This window comes from Podarcis melisellensis (genome assembly GCF_964234715.1).
Source record: "Podarcis melisellensis genome assembly, chromosome: 10".
NCBI classification, from domain to species: Eukaryota; Metazoa; Chordata; class Lepidosauria; order Squamata; family Lacertidae; genus Podarcis; species Podarcis melisellensis.
Genome location: NC_138542.1, coordinates 61650276 through 61667534, shown reverse-complemented (window position 1 = coordinate 61667534; position 17259 = coordinate 61650276). Strand labels below are relative to the sequence as shown.

At 43.8% G+C, this 17259-nt stretch overlaps 1 protein-coding gene across 1 annotated transcript in view; it reads left to right on the top strand.

Moving 5' to 3' along the window:
• Positions 1–9787, top strand: part of LOC309378620 (1-phosphatidylinositol 4,5-bisphosphate phosphodiesterase zeta-1-like) — a 42353-nt gene extending 32566 nt beyond the window's left edge. Inside the window, exons 10-13 of the mRNA XM_081927035.1 lie at positions 830–1002; positions 6675–6807; positions 6906–7055; positions 9638–9787. Coding sequence (XP_081783161.1) covers positions 830–1002; positions 6675–6807; positions 6906–7055; positions 9638–9735 — 554 coding nt within the window. The 3' untranslated portion in view covers positions 9736–9787. The remainder of the gene's footprint in view (positions 1–829; positions 1003–6674; positions 6808–6905; positions 7056–9637) is intronic.
• The last annotated feature ends 7472 nt before the right edge of the window (positions 9788–17259 follow it).

Genomic DNA, 17259 nt, shown 5'->3' with positions numbered 1-17259 from the left:
TCTCTGGATGGAGGCTAGAGAGGAATCATAGGCTCATAGAATTGTAGTGTTCATCTGAGGCTAATCTAGTCCAACACCCTGCAATGCAGGAATATGCAGCTGTCCCAGACAGGGATCAAACCTGCAACTTTGGCATTATCAGCATCACGCTCTATCCAACTGAGCCATCCACATGTGTAGAAACTAGGCTGCTGTACAAAGATGAAATTTAGAATTGTTGCTCCACCCCGTTCTGCCCTAGACACCCCCAGCCAAGGAAGGTACACATCTGATAGTTAATTCTTTATTGACAAAAACATGCACTTACAGCAACTCCAAAAGTGCTCTGGATACACATGCAAACACCCTTCTAGCCTCTAGGAAGCTGTCCCTAGCTCTGTGCCCCACGGAACAGTTGCATAGGATAGATGATGAAACCACCAAGAGTTTTTCTGAACTGCATTTTAAAGAGTGGGGAGGTATGTTATCCCACGATCCCCATGAGATGTGCACAGGAGCCAGAGCCCCACACCTCAGCTGGCAGGAGAAGAGGTTACAAGCACGTGCTGATAAGGTGCATAGAGCAAAATGTGCAAGTGTTGTGATATGTGATCACTGCATGCACCAGAAATTCAGAGGCCCAGCCCTTGCAGTTTCATCACTCCCATTTGTTTTTTCAATGTCTCTGTATGTGTGTGTTTCATCAGATCCTGGTGTGTGTGTGTGTGTGTGTGTGTAGGGGGGACATATTTCTGAAAATTAGTCATTACTTCAGTTGCATTAAAAACAACAACAACTGCTCACACAATACCTTGTATGCAACTGAAAATATCTCTTCCCCTGCTTGCAGTGGCCTTAAACTTCCAGACACCAGGAGTACAGATGGATCTACTGAATGGAAAGTATTTGGACAACGGTGGCTCTGGTTATATCTTAAAACCAGAATTCCTGAGAAAGAGAGACACAGACTTCAACCCACATGACGTAAACATGAAATTCAGAGCACTTACACTTACAGTAAGGGTAAGAAGGTTTCATTCAACCTTTCACTTATCATTCATATATGATACTTATGTATTATAAACCACTGAGCCTCTTGGGCTTGCTGATTGGAAGGTCAGCAGTTCCAATCTGTGCGATGGGGTGAGCTCCCATTGCTCTGTCCCAGCTCCTGCCAACCTGGCAGTTCGAAAGCATACCAGAGCGAAAATGACAACAGTGACTTTAAAAAGGAATTTTTTACAAGATACTTGCAGAAACAACAAAAAGAAATGGACTCATTGTCAAGATTTGAATAATCTTTCACAACTTTATTGAATTTCAAAATGGAGGATGACAATGTAAGAACATTTAATAGTATATATATATATACATGTAGCATACAACAAACAATGTAACAAACCAGAAGGGGAAAATGAGGGATGCCAGTGGGAGGGTGGGGATTGTAAAGGTAGGATTGGATTATGGTACATGATATTTGTAATTATAAAACTTTAATAAAAATATTATTAATAATAAAAAATAATAATAAAAGAAAGCATACCAGAGCAAGCAGATAAATGGGTACCGCTGCAGCGGGAAGGTAAATGGTGTTTCCGTGCACTCTGGTTTCCATCACAGTGTCCTGTTGTGCCAGAAGCGGTTTAGTCATGCTGGCCACATGACCCAGAAAGCTGTCTGTGGACAAACGCCGGCTCCCTTGGCCTAAAAGCGAGATGAGCACCGCAGCCTCATAGTCGCCTTTGACTGGACTTAACCATACAGGAGTCCTTTACCTTTTATCTTTACCTTACTTCTCCTAAGCTCTATTTTTTTTTTTAAAAAAAGAAAATATCCCAAATTCATTACTGGTTGAACATTTCAGTTGTACATCACTGGTGACTCTTGGCCCATGTGCCCACAGGTAAAATCCCTACCCTGTCCTGCTGAGGGAATCTGCGTAAGTCTAGTCAAGCATGGTTAAGTCCTTTCAAATCCAACCAGCTAGGACAGTGCAATGCATCTCTTTCTAAGGAGTGATCAGCACCCTGGACAGCACACAGTAGACTTCCCCATTGGCTCAGTCCTGTTCAGTGGCAGGCAGTGGGCGGTTCAGTGGTGGCAAGGACAGGGCCCTGCACCCATAGGGGTTTTTTTGAGGGTGCCCTGGCCCCCAGGACCCCCTGAAGTTGGTGCCTATGGCCCCAGTTCATCAAGGTTGATGGCAGTTGTAGGCCAGCAACATTTGGAAGGCCCCATGCAAGGTCTGCACTGATAGCATCCAGTGTTTCAGACAGGAGACTTTTCCAGCCCTACCTAAAGATGCAAACCTATTCCTCAAAATTTTCACTTATCTCAATTTGCAGTGTAGTTGTGCAATCAGACAATGTGTACAGAATTCATATATTTGGGGAGAATGTGCATGAAAATAAACACATTAGGGAGAATAACATACAAAACACACCATATTAGGGGAAATTGCTTGCAAAACTGTGTTTACGGGGAGAAAAAAGCAGATGAATTTTCCCAGATTGCTGTAGAAATGTGGAGCACTGAATGTAAGACTGGTACAGTGACAAATGGGGAAAACCAGAATTGACAAATCCTTCCATCCATGCTCAGAACAGACACACTGAAATTAATATACCTTAAGTTACTTGTATCCATTAATTTCAATGGGTATACTCATGAGTAGGAGTAATACTAATAGGAGTAATACAACCCATGGATTTAAACAGCAGACTTTGAACTAAGAAGAATGCAGTAAATGCTAGGAGCAGCCTTAATCATGAGAGCTAAATGGGGGCTCCATATTCAGAAGTACAGACTTTATGTTCAGGGTATGTACATTTTCATACCAGAGACTGAAACCAAAAAAAGGTGATGGCGGTACAATGCCAGGAACTGCTGGAATCCATGTGGCTGCCCCATGTGGTGAACTGTTGAACTGCAGTTGGCAACCATCTCAGATTGACCTTCTGGGTTGACTCTGCCCACCCAGGCTGATCGCTAGATCTTTCTGAACAGAAGAGAGTTTAGAGAGCCTCTTTTCTCAAGCTAAATCTTGCTTGAGCAACAAGATCTGCCTGAGCACCACCTGTATCTTGTATTTTCCCTCTTCATCTGGATCCCTGCCTTCAGAATTCTTTCTCTTGCATCCTGATAATTCTTTGGTCCCCTAGCTTGTTCTTTGGCCCTCTGCTCTGTTGCTGCTGCATCTTTCTTAATTTTTACTCCAGCCTCTCATTTCCCAGCTCCTGAATTTCTCCAGGCTGTTGCCCATGACCCAGCACTCGCTTCACGACCAACTTGTGATCTTCACAGAAACATGCAGTTGGCCATGTTTGGAAGCAGAATGCTAGATGGATCTTTGGTCTGATCCAGCAGGGTAGCTCTGAACTGGGAAACCCTTCCTGGAGGCAGAGTTTTCTGTGGGCAACCCTAATCATGCCTACTCAAAATGAGGGATGTCAGAGAATTCAGAAACAGGAGCAGAAATGACCATTGTTCACTTACTTATTCCATGTCTGGAAGAGAAATCAATTCAGCAAGTACAATTGGCATTAGCTGCTGTTTTTGCTGCCAGCCTGTAAATGATACACAATTGCTTATGTTCCCCCCATCGGTTTTGTATTTCCTTTGCACGGAAATGAAGGGGGCGGAATAACATCAACATAACTGATGCGATTTATCTAATTAATTACGTAACTTATGTAAATTTTGCCACCATGGATAGCGAGATAAATAATGTAGTTTTTGGCAGAAAACCGACTGCAGCAGAACAGAAACAATTCTGCATGCAAAGAACGCAGAGCAGCATGGAAAATGATGCCTTATTAGATCCCAACTCTGAAGTAAGTCCCACAGAATTCAATAGGGCTAGGATAGGAATGCAGGGGTATAGTTACAGTTTACCCTCTCTAGCCCCCCAGCTACAATATATCCCCGGAATGGGATTAAATCTAATTTGCAGCATCCAAGAACGAAACTGAACTTTCCAAAAATTCTGGCATTTTGCTTACAAGGCAGCCTCATTAAATACTGTTATTTACAAGGATCTCGTTCTCAGTACACCTAGGTCATTCTTCAGCTGCAATTTAGAACATTACCGTAGCATGTTGAAAATAGAGAGAGGCAAATTGAATTAAACCTTTCAGGGCAAGCTGTGATATTCATGTACAGAGATGGTTCTGGAAAATTGCCTGTTTGAACAAAAATAAATCAAACAGGTTTGATTTATTATCTGTAATATTTCCTGGTACTCTCCTATGCTTGTTGTTGAAAATACCTCAAATACTATAAATTCTGTGGCCAGCAAGCTGCAAATAGTTATCAAAGACATTTGACAGGTTATTAAATACCAGCGGTGTACAGTGTGGGGTTTTTTTTGGGGGGGGGGAGGTGTGGTCTGGCTACAGAATAAGCATTCTCTTCCCATCTTGCCAACCTTTAACAAAGATTTTGTTCACCGTTATTTTTTAAAAAAATGCATGTTAAACAAGGCCAGATATTTTTCTCCCTCCTTCATAAGGAATGGTTGAGGGAATTGGTATGTTTAGCCTGGGTAAAGAGAAGATGTGATAGCCATCTTCAAACATCTCAAGGGCTGTCACATGGAGGATGAAGCAAGCTTGTTTTCTCCTGCTCCAGAGGCTAGGGCCCCAACCAATGAATTCAAGTTACAAGAAAGGAGATTCTGACTAAATAGCAGGAAGACCTTTCTGACAGTAAGAAGGATTCAGCAGTGGAACAGTCTTCCACGAGAGGCGGTGGACTTTCCTTCCTTGGAGATTTGTAAGAATAGGTTGGACTAATTTGTGGAGAATTGGTCTATCAAAGAGTATTGGTGAAAAAGAACCTCCCTATTCAAAGGCAGGACAACCCTAATGCATTAAGAGGCATAATACACCTGACAAGTAGAAGTACAAGATAGACATCAATAGCCTTGCCCTCCATGAATTTGTCTAAGCCTCTTTTAAAGCCAGCCAATTTGGTGTCCTACAGTGCCTCCTGTGTGATTGAGTTTCACAGTTTAACTATATACTGTGTGAAAAAGCACTTCCTTTTATCTATTCTGAATTTTCCAACATTCAGCTTCATTGGATTAATGAATTATTGCATCATAGTTTTTTTAAAAAAAAAACCAAAAAAAACTTTGAGGTTTTGGTAATGAAAGCTTATCTGTCATAATGATTCATCTGATTAAGAAACCCCTGACAAGCTTCTGAGAAACTCCCGAAGTTCTCCAAAGTATAATTTGAAAGTTAGTGAATCATATGAAACAAGAAAGTGTTTGAGATATAGGTATCACCCAAGCACTCTGGGGGGGTCTATGCCTATACATTTTGTGTTATACAATACTGGTCCTGGACGACTCTGTGTTCTGCTGATTTTATAACATCTTATTTTTATATTTATGGTAAAGTGAATCTTTTCTAAAGCATTTAAATCATATATACTTATGGATGTTTTTCCTCCTTCCGCAGCAGATAATGGATGACTCCTGTTGTTGACAGTGGGAGAAAGATTGAACACTATATAGGGATCCATGCTATAGCAATCTTCTTAGTAGGGCTAATGGTTGTAATTCTGAAAATCTCAAGAGACTTAAAGAGGATGACACCGTGGAGTGCTGTAGTATTTATTTATGTGGCATTTTCAAAGCTCTCATCCCAGGGTTGAATTGGACTGTGAAATTTCACCGTTTGTAGTCCAGAGGTTGCTGGACTACAACTCCCATCACTTCTGACCATTGGCCATGTTGGCTAGGGTTGTATCATGTGAAATTTGTAAATTCAGAAATTCAGAGTGCCCTCCATCATTTGATGCTGGGGCTGTCTACCCTCATACTATAACCACACTAGCAATATTGTTGTTATAAAATAATGATGATGGGTTGTCTCCCATGCTTGTCCTACTTAGAGTAGACCTACTTAGAGTTATTCTGAGTAATTCTTACCTGGATACAATTCCATGTTGTTGTTGCAACAAGAGCAAAAACAGAAAAAGGTAGAGTGAATCAATTTCAGTGCAGTAAAAGGTAAAGATAAAGGTACCACTGACTGTTAGGTCCAGTCGCAGATGACTCTGAGGTTGCACGCTCATCTATAGGCCGAGGGAGCCGGCGTTTGTCCGCAGACAGCTTCTGGGTTATCTGGCCAGCATGACTAAGCCACTTCTGGAGAACCAGAGCAGTGCACGGAAATGCTTTTTACCTTCCCGCCGGAGCAGTAACTATTTATCTACTTGCCCTTTGATGTGCTTTCGAACTGCTAGGTGGGCAGGAGCTGGGACCCATCAACGGGAGCTCACCCCGTCACGGGGATTTGAACTGCTGACCTTCTGATTGGCAATCCCTGGAGTCCCCACTTGCCCGTGGGTTTTTTTGGGGGGTGGGGTGGGGTGGGGATGCCTAGCCCTGGTGCTCACCCCCAAAGCCCTAGCAGCCTGGACCGTGTCATCTTTTATTCAGACGACACGGAGCGTGCTGCCATTCCACACTAGTTCTCTTTAAGTGTGTGGAGTGAACATGTGTAGACAAAAAAAGGGGAGTGGGCAGACAAGAAGACACCTTGAGTTCAGCATCTCCAGAGGCACCAGCGCCACTTCAGATCTTCCAACAGTGAAAGGAGCAGTCTCAAAGTGGATTCTTGTGGGAACGTATCTCTGTAATTTGAGCAATTCATTCATGCTGGTGGTTGATTTCCTTTATGCAGATTATCAGTGGTTGCCAGCTGCCACCAAGCAACCTATCCAAGAGTAACAAGGCTGATCCTGTAGTCAAGATAGAGATTCATGGAGTTCCTGGAGATATGAATAAACAGCAGACTTCTGTCATAAAGAACAATGGTAAGTCTAACACACCATGAACTTGGGTGAGATGTTCAGCGGAGCTCTGTTCAAAAACGCATGTCCAACAACTAGATTTCCCCTCCTGTTTCTTGCAGCTTTGAATCCTAGATGGAATGAAACATTCACGTTTAACATCAATGTTCCCGATCTTGCCTTAATACGCTTTGTTTTAGAAGATCAGATGGCACTAACTGCAAATGACTTCCTCGGTCAATTTACTTTGCCAGTTATGAGCCTGAATAAAGGTAAGATTAAGCAGGGATGGGAGGAGTCAGCATGCACACACACAAAATAATAATAATAATAATAATAATAATAATAATAATAATAATATTATCTTTATTGTCATTGCCCCCTCTCGGGGACAACGAATATTTGTCCCAATGAATGGGTCTCCCCGTTCATGGTGGAGTTTGAGACAATTTTGCACTGCGCTGATACAGCTGCCCTGTTGCTGGAGTGGCTACAGAGCTCTAGATTGGGGTGAAATAACTTACAGTTTTGTACAGAGGAATTAAATTAGCCAAATCAGCCATAGACAAAGGCAGCCTTTAAATCAATATAGTCATTTTAGGAGAATTTAAAAGTTTGTGCGATAGAAAACCATCAAACGGGTTCATACTTGTTTTGTAGCTACAATATTTATTTATTTATTTATTTAAAAAAACTCCCACATAAAATCAGTTTATAAAATATTTCTTTGAGTTTAATATTATATCCACAACCCAATGAAATATCCATAGAATTATTAAGCTGTATTTCAGGCTACATGAATCGTCTTGAAATATTTAGTCTCTAACAAGACAACAAAGTCTATGTGCTGTCAGACTAAATCTAGCAATGCTATTATGGAAGAGGAAGATGTCTATTTATCAATATCAAGGCACAGGAAAACCACAAATAAAAATGCATTCAAACCTACCCGTATGAAGTTAGCAGTACAAAATAAAGAGAGATTATTACTTTAAATGGCATACAAGGATGATTTTCTGGGAAAGCTAAAGTAAATCTCTACTGTCAAGAGTGCCAAAAGAAACGAAGAAGCAAAATAGTTAGACAACTTTCTTTTTTATTTTGCAAGATCAAAAGAACTTTTCCTTCTATGACAGAAGCAGTGAACATTTTTCAGCTTGAGGGCCATATTCCCTCCTGGGCAACCTTCCAGGGGCCACATGGATGCAAATTTGACCTTATGTGGTCAGCTAGTTTCTACAATGGACCTTGTCCATTCAGACAAGCAAGAGGCATTGTGAGTGTTTAAGAACACATTGCAGCCAGGCAAAAGCACCTGGGAGGCGAACAGGGCCAGTGAGGAGTATGGATTGAGGAGAGTTCCAAGGACCAGACAGAGAGACCTGGAGGGTCAGCTTTGGCCCTTGTGATGACCCCCACCCCAGAACCATACACTCACCTCTCTCTCTCTCCTTCAGGCAAGCAGAAGGCACCTTCAGAAGATACGTTTCAAGCATTCAATGGGGTTACAAAACAGGGCCACTGGGAGCTGTGTCTGCAGAGCGTGTGTGGCCTGGGGAGAATTGGAGGGCCAGATCTCCATATTATCCAATACTCTGTGTGTTCTGCAGGGGACACATAGGTCTCTTAAGAAGCAATCATAGTTGCTGGGAGTGTGGCCAATAAGAATAAGAATAATTTATTATTTATACCCCTCCCATCTGACTGGGTCTCTCCAGCCACTCTAGGTGGCTTCCAACCATATATCAAAAACAATATGGCGTCAGACATTATAAACTTTCCTACACAGGGCCGCCTTCAGGTGTCTTTTAAAAGTAAAATAGTTGTTTATTGCCTTGACATCTGCTGGAAGGGCGTTCCACAGGGCGGGCACCACTACCAAGAAGGCCCTCTGCCTGGTTCCCTGTAACCTCACTTCTTGCAGTGAGGGAACTGCCAGAAGGCCCTTGGTGCTGGACCTCAGTGTCCGGGCAGAATGATGGCGGTGGAGACGCTCCTTCAGCTATACAGGACCGAGGCCATTTAGGGCCTTAAAGGTCAGTGCCAACACTTTGAATTGTGCTCGGAAACGTACTGGGAGCCAATGAAGATCTTTCAGGACCGGTGTTATATGGTCTCGGTGGCCACTCCCAGCCACCAGTCTAGCTGCCGCATTCTGGATTAATTGCAGTTTCCGAGTCACCTTCAAAGGTAGCCCCACGTAGAGCATAGGCCAAGGGGCTGTAGGATGCTGAGGGTCCACACCCCTGCCATAGGCAGAGCAGGAAGTCCATGGGTGGAGGCCTCTCTAGTGTGGCAGAGTAGGAAGCCCGTACATGGAGGCCTCTCAGAGCTCTCCACTGACATTTCTCATCTAGCAGTGATCCACAGGGCCAGAAAATGGGGTGTGCCATGGGGTGGCAGAAAGAAAAAGCAAATTCTCCACTGGGCATACCCAATTTCTTTGACCAGGCTGCATTAACTCTCTGGAAGAACCTGGTCTCTTGCTTTTCCACATAGGTAGTTCCCCAAGGATTGTATGAACATGGCTGCACACACAACATGCATTTGAAACACATTGAAAGTGCATAACTGCCCCTTCCCCAAGAATCCTGGGAACTGTAGTTTACCCCTCCCAGGATTGTGATTCCTTCCATCCTTAACAAACTACAGAACTGGGGATTTGGGGGCAAAGGAAGCAATGTGCTTTAAAAGCATGGTCTGTACGCATCACATGTGTGGATTTACTTTTTAAAAAATTGGCATGGTATTTTTTTTTTAAGCTCCTTCCTTCATCATATATTATTGGATGTGCATTTTAGATTTAGGACATTGTTTGGGGAAAAAATCTTCTTCCTTCTTGGTTTGTTTCTAGGATACCGCCATGTTCCATTGGTCTCCAAGCTCGGAGTGACCCTCAAGCCCGCCTCGCTCTTCGTATATATCTGGTACTGCTTTCATGTCCTGAGTTAATGTCATCACTACTCCTCCCAGCTGCGTGTTTAATAAAGCAACCATAATCAAAGCAGAAGGCACCCGATTCCTTCACACAGCACGCACGTAGCTAAACTATGAAATTTGCTCCCACAAAATGAAGTGATGGCCACCAGCTTGGAGGGCTTTAAAAGGAGATAGGTCATATCTGCGGAGGAATAATATAACTGAAGAGTTGGAAGAGACCCCGAGGTCCGTCTTGTCCAACCTCCTGCAATGCAGGAATCTCAACTAAAGCATCCATGACAGATGGCCATCCAACCTCAGCTTAAAAACCTCCAATGAAGGAGAGTCCACAGCCTTCTGAGGAAGTCTGTTTTGCTGTTGAACAGCTCTTACTGCCAGAAAGTTCTTTCTGATGGTTAGTTGGAATCTCCTTTCTTGTAACATGAAGCCATTGGTTTGACCCCTACCCTCCAGAGCAGGAGAAAACAAGGTTGCTCCATCTTCTCATGTGGCAGCCCTTGAGATATTTGAAGCTCCTTATGCCTCCTTCTTTTATTTCTTGTTGGAATTGGTGTCTTCAGTGCTTCACCATTAAGAAACTCCCATCCATCTTGAGCTTCCTTCTCATTGAGTATGGGATCTCACCCAATAGTTCCTCAAGCTTTTTGAAACCAGCCTTCTTAAAGTCCAGAGTGCATGTAAGCTTTCCCTTGCCTCTGGATCATGAAACCCAAGAGGACATGGTCACTTCCTCCTAAGGTTCCCAGTACTTTTGCTTCATTGACCAGCTTTTCCCTGTTGGTGAGGACTAGGTCCAAGGCAGATGATCCCCTTGTTGCTTCTTCCACCTTCTGGGAAATGAAATTGCCAGTGAGGATATGGCTACCAATGGCTCTTCGCTATGATGGCTAAGTTCTGCCTCCTCTGTTGGAGGCAGTATTCTTCTGAATGTCAGTTGCTGGGGATCACAAGTGCAGAGTTGTACCCAGGTCCTGCTTGCAGGCTTCCCACAGGCATCTTGATGGCCACTGTGAGAACAGGAAGCTGGACTAGATGGGCCATTGGTTTGATCCAGGAGGGATCTTCTTAAAGGTGCTAGGTAGAGGCTTGCACTAGCACACAGAAGTTAATGAGATGACTTCTGTGACGTAATGGACTGGATTTGCATGATAGCAAATATTTGCACTTATCTATTTATTTTTTTAAAAAACTTTTGTGCAAGAAGCAAATTCTTTGCAGTGCTTTGTGTCTCCCTCTAGCTGCTATTGCATTTGGAGCTCATTTCCTCTGGCCTTCAAGGAAAATACCAACACCGCTTTTCAGAATGGTGCTGTGGCAGAGGTATGGTAAAGAATGTTAGCTTCTTAATACACAGTGCCTGCAACAGAACATTGCCACATGTCCTCAGCTGCAAACAGGAATTCAGAGTTTTAGCCAAGCTTCCTTCACCTCATGCCTTAGTAGTTGACTAGAAGAGTTTTGCAGCAATTGGCGCACCTAAGTGATGATGATGATGATGGTGATGGTGATGGTGATGATAATTTATACCCCACCCATTTAGCTGGGTTTCCCCAGCCATTCTGGGTGGCTTCCAACAAAATATTAAAATACAATAATCCTTCAGATATTAAATGCTTCCCTAAACAGAACTGCCTTCAGATGTCTTCTAAAAGACTGGTGGTTGTTTTTTCCTTTGACATCTGGTGGGAGGGTGTTCCACAGGGCGGGTGCCACCACCGAGAAGGCCCTCTGCCTGGTTCCCTGTAACTTTGCTTCTTGCAGTGAGGGAACCACCAGAAGGCCCTTGGCGCTGGACCTCAGTGTCTGGGCAGAACAATGGGGGTGGAGACACTCCTTCAGGTATACTGGACTGAGGTCGTTTAGGGCTCTAAAGGTCAGTACCAACACTTTGAATTGTGCCCAGAAATGTACTGAGAGTCAATGTAGGTCTTTCAAGACCAGTGTTATATGGTATTGGTGGCCACTCCCAGTCACCAGTCTAGCTGTCGCATTCTGGATTAGTTGTAGTTTCCGGGTCATCTTCAAAGGTAGCCCCACGTAGAGCACATGGCAGTAATCCAAGCGGGAGATAACTAAAGCTTAAGAATGAGCTGCAACGTAGCCGCTGAAAAATATCAACACAAGCTTTGTAAATTATTGGTATTAATACCCAGTATTGTGTAATGAAATTGTTCATAGGGGAACAGATAGGGCCAAAGGCGAGGGTGATGGACGGCGGCGGGGGGGGGGATGTTGCTCATGTGACATCACAAGGTCCTGATATCTCACAAATGCACATTGTGCCTCCTTCCCTAACTTGGGCAGAAGCTTCCTAGGAGGAGCCAATGGAACATTTAGGGGACTAGCCTAGTCCCGCTAGTCCACTCACCACACGCCACTGCTAGCTACGAGCCACACTAGCTATGATCTACCTCCAGAACAGAGTTAAACTAAGGAATTAGCTCCCAGAAGATGTAGTGAAAGCTGCCAACTTGGATGGCTTGAAAGAGGATCAGAGAAATTGAAAGAGGACCAGGCTACCAGTGGCTACTCATTATGATTTGCATGAACTCCAGTGTTGGAGGCATTTTGCTTCTGAATGCCAGTTGCTGGCTATCACAAACCATGAGAGAGCTGTTGAGCCCAGGTCGTTCTTATTAGCTTCCCATGGGCATCTTGGTTGGCGACTGTGGGAACAGGAGTTGGACTATAACTGAGCAGTCAGCTTGAAAGAGCTTCTTAAGTTCTTAAATATTTACTGGTTAGTTACTGGAGTGTGTGGTGCCTTTGCTGGAAGATAATTGGTTAGCTTACCAAGATGACTGACACCTCAGCGTATCAGGTCAGGGATTTTTATTCTTTCAAGTTTCCAAGCTATGGCAGGTTTTCCTCAGCACACAATAATAGACAAGTTAATTTAATTGGGGTGGGTGTACCTATCTATTCATTATGATGGATATGTGTTGTTATTCGGTTTCTAAACAGTAATTTTATATAGTTTGTTTAATAAAACAAAATCGATGGCAAAAGCATTAGGTAGGTAGAAATGAAATTTCAGTTAGCTTTCAAGGTATTAATCGCCTGGGTGGTAGCATGAGTGAGTTACCATTAGCGTAGCATCACATTTACAGGTGTGATGTATCTGATCCATTTACCACAAGCCTTGTATAAATATTACTGCATTTGTGTTTGTGTGGAATGCATGTGTTGAAATGACCAGCCTCAATAGAGCAATAACAAGACAAAAGCAGAGTCAAGACTACAGAACTGCTGGAAAGCAAATGTCTACATTTATCTACAGTAAACCTTAAGGGAACAAATTAAAAACCCAGTCTACTGAGAAGCCTCTGAAATCAATATTTATTGAGCTTTAAGGACAGGAAGTTTGAAAAACAGCCAGAGTGAGCTGCCAAATGCACTTTATTTTTAGAGGGGAAAGTAATTTGCCTTTTCAGCCTCCCAAAGCTGTAATCAGAATTTTGGCCCTGATAATCTTATATTGCTTGTGTGGGTGTGTTTTATAGCCTTTTTTTTTTTTTTTTGAAAAAAGCATTAAAATCACAAATTTTCAGAACTGTGAAGCATATGAAGGTCTTTGCTTGAATAGATTCGTATTACGCCTTTCATATATTGCACTCAGTGGAGTGGGAGGCTAATATCTCCATCCTTTATGGCATCTCTCTCCAAGAGTTGTCCAAAAGGGAGGATAATGCCGGTTGCTTTGTTAGTGCAAAGGGCTCTGAATTAACTCTGTTTCTTGTCCTGAACTCTGTTTCTTTCGCAATGTGTCCTGTTTTCTACTGGTCAACCTGGCTGAGTTTGTTGGTGGGTCTTAAGACATGGATGATTGGCAACCCCTCTGCAATCCCTAACTGGCAACCACTACCCTTCCTTTGAGGCCAGGGCTGGCTAAACTATTTTGGCCCAGGAGCCACATTCAGCCTTTGCCAATCATCCAGGGGCCACATATCAGTTGTGTCTATTGCCACACCACCCTCTCACATGCACCCACCCACAACTCATGCAGGCCCGCTAAGAAGGGGTGCTGTCTTTTTTTTGCTCCCGCAAGCAAATTCACTGGGACCCAGAAAAATTTCCTTGGAGGACCACATCAGCCCCCAAGGAGATGTCTAGTTCCCTGCTCTAACAGCAAATGGGCATAAGAACATGAGAACCTGTTGGATCAGGCCAATGGCCCATCTAGTCCAACATCTTGCTACAACGGTGCCCAACCAGATGTCTCTGGGAAACCCCCAAACAGGACTTGAGCCCAACAGCATTCTCGCTTCTTGCAGTTTCCACTGTGGCAGCCCGGGCTAATGTTAGGGGGCCACCAAGAGACAAGGCAGGAATTCAGCATACTGAAAAAAATCCTCTACATATGCAGGTGGCGCTGTGGTCTAAACCACTGAGCCTCTTGGACTTGCCGATCAGAAAGTTGGTGGTTCGAATCCCCATGATGGGGTGAGCTCCCATTACTCTGTCCCAGCTTCTGCCAACCTAGTAGTTGGAAAGCACGCCAGTGCAAGTAGATAAATAGGTACCACTGTGGCAGGAAGGTAAACGCCATTTCCATGCACTCTGGTTTCCATCACGGTGTTCTGTTGCACCAGAAGCGGTTTAGTCATGCTGGCCACATGACCTGGAAAGCTGTCTCTGGACCAACTCCGGCTCTCTTGGCCTGGAAGCGAGATGAGCAACCCCATAGTCACCTTTGACTGGACGTAACCGTCCAGGGGTCATTTACTTTTTTACTTACATATGCAGATAAATGTAGAGGTGAACACACACAACCTTTTTTGCAAGCACTGCTTGTATATAGTGACTGGTCCAACTTGCCTGACTGGGAGTCAGTGTCTAGTATGGTGTTTCCTTGGTGTTGTAGTAGCAAATATATACAGACATTCACCACTGCTGGGATCAAGGCATGCTTAGAGTCCGACAAGAGTAGGAGACTCTCTCTCTCTTGCTTGCGCCTTGTGGTGAGAGAAGCAGAGAGAGAGTTGTCGTCTCTCGTTGGACTAAGCATGCCTTGATCACTGCAGTGGTGAATGTCTGTATATATTCGCTACCAATATGCTTTTATGCCTGTCAAGTAAAACTTCTACACTTGACTGAATCTTTATGGCGTCCATGAGTGATTATTGCCTACTGCGTGTACCTTTAACCCCAAAGACACTTCCAAGGAAGGAGCTGTGTTTAGATGTAACTGCTGAGTATGGATACTGGCACACATGAACAGTGAAAGTGATGCCGGACCCAACCCTCCTAAATAACCCATCAGAGGTTGTTGGATGGATCCAACAATTTGCCTATAAGTAACCAGCTGATGTGCTTCATGTAGCGCATGATGCATTGATGAACCTTGCTGCTGTACAAGATGCAGTGCTGGTCACAAGCTTAGATGGCTTCAGAAGGGCATCCGATGAATTCAAGGAAGATAGAGGTCTACAAGTGGCTACAAATCACGATCATTGTGGCATCTTTGGGTTTAGAGGCTGTAGAACACTGAGTATCATCTGCTGGGCTGCAGTAGTAGGGCTATGGCCACCACCTCCTACTTCTGGTCTTCTGGGAGAAGATGCTGGGCTAGATAAACCATTACCAGTAGCAACGTGTATGGTGTGGTGGAGCCACTCTCCTGACATTGACATCGCTGCAAGTTACCCAGATGAACTGTGGGGAGGGAGCAGTAAGGTCAGGGTTGTATGAGCGCACTGGTTTGAGCAAACCTGTTCCATCTCCTTCCCCCCACCTAAAAAAGCTGCAGTGACACCAGTGTCTGAAGAATAGCTCCGCCCCACCAGATAGATACCTACCAGTCAGATATTGGTCTAATCCAGTGTGGTTCTTGGGTTCTGAGAGTTGCCAAAGCAACACGCAGGCAATTCCATCCCCAGCCTTCAAAAATTCTGCCAGGCATTGTGTGGGAAGCACATTAACCCTCCTCGTCGCCTCCTCCTCCTCCTCCTCCTCCTTGAGATAATCCACTCCGGGTCTAGATGAGTAGCTTCCTACATGGCTAGCCCACCAAGTCCTCTCAATTCATTTATGATTTGTAGTTACAGCCTGCCCTTCAGTGCATGGCCCTAGGATGGGTTACAAAAATATCGCAATAAAAAAGAGATGCGGATGAACGTGGAAACCATAAAGCAAAACCATAAAATAAACAAAGAGCAGTGCAGGCGGAGGGAAGGCACCCACTCAGACCGACGCCTGGGTCAAGAGGTGCATGCTTTGATCAGTCATCATAAAGCCTGCGCATCTCAGAGTGGGGTCACTCCATAACTGGGGTGGGGGTGGAGCACACAGAGAAGACATTCTTATGCATCACCACCCTTGATGATTTGCAACAATACTCACCTCATGCCATAGTTTTATTCCGTATCAGGTGGCTAAAGTTCTTTCTTTTGCCTGTCCTTTTGACCCTGCTGCCAATTAACTTCGCTGAGTGACCTCCGAGATATAGTATTAGGAGAGCGGGGAGGGGAAATATTGATCTTTCTTCAGTTACTTCCAATTTAACATCCTTACTTAATTGGGCTGAGCAGAACTGCACATAGTTGTTTTCAGAGCAGGGAGGGATGAGTCAGTCACTTTTGGTTTCTCTCTATTTCTCTGAAGTTCAGCTTTCCACATTTCCACAGGACTTTGCAAATCCTTTTAAAAGAAGTCCTCATGAAACCTCACCTGCATTTCAGTGTATTTTTCTCCAGTTATGCACCGCTTGGTATGCAGTCTTGCCTAAAATGTACCACTTTGCAAACAATTCTTTCCTAATATGAAACATATTTTGTTTAGTATTTTCACTGTTATATGCATTTTTACGCACACTTTACTGGATGCAGCCTCTGCATTTTTGTACACATCACTTGGTTGGAAAATGTATTGCATAAATTAGAGAAGTGCCAATTTCGAAAGATGGGCTTTTATTTCAATTTGTGCTTTGGAAACAGATAGGTCTGCCGCTAAGTGCAAACTGAATCAAACTTTGCCCACCCTACCAGCATGGAGAAGAGCCCTGAAATTTGGGATTCCCTCTCCGAACTGAAGCCAACGATTTGTAATTGTTTTCTGCCACTTTGTACCACATTTTTACCCCCCCCCCCCACAAAGAAGTACAAAATGTTGGCATCGGTTCAGAGGGGATCCCAGATTTGGTGGTTCATATTTAATAAAGCTGCTCTTACTTCCCAAGTAAATGGAGTAAATGTCTCAGGAGCAGAAATCTGAGGGTCATGACCCAAGATAGAGAGATAGATAGGGAGACTGACAGATATTAGGACCCACCCTCTTCTTGTGACTGTAATTTGTTTTTAACATTGTGTTCTTAACTGATGCAATGCTCCCTGGGACTTTATGGTGAAACGCAGGTAAGAAACCAAAATGATTGTGTAACGGCTTATGGTTTACTATAGTGCTCTGTTCTTTTTCAAAGCAGAGAAGGAATTTAGAGCAAAAAAGCAGCATCTGGAGGTGTTCAGATCCATCTCCACTCATTGCCTTATCACTCCAAACCTCTCCTCCCCCAAGCCACTTACCCCAATGGGTTCAAAA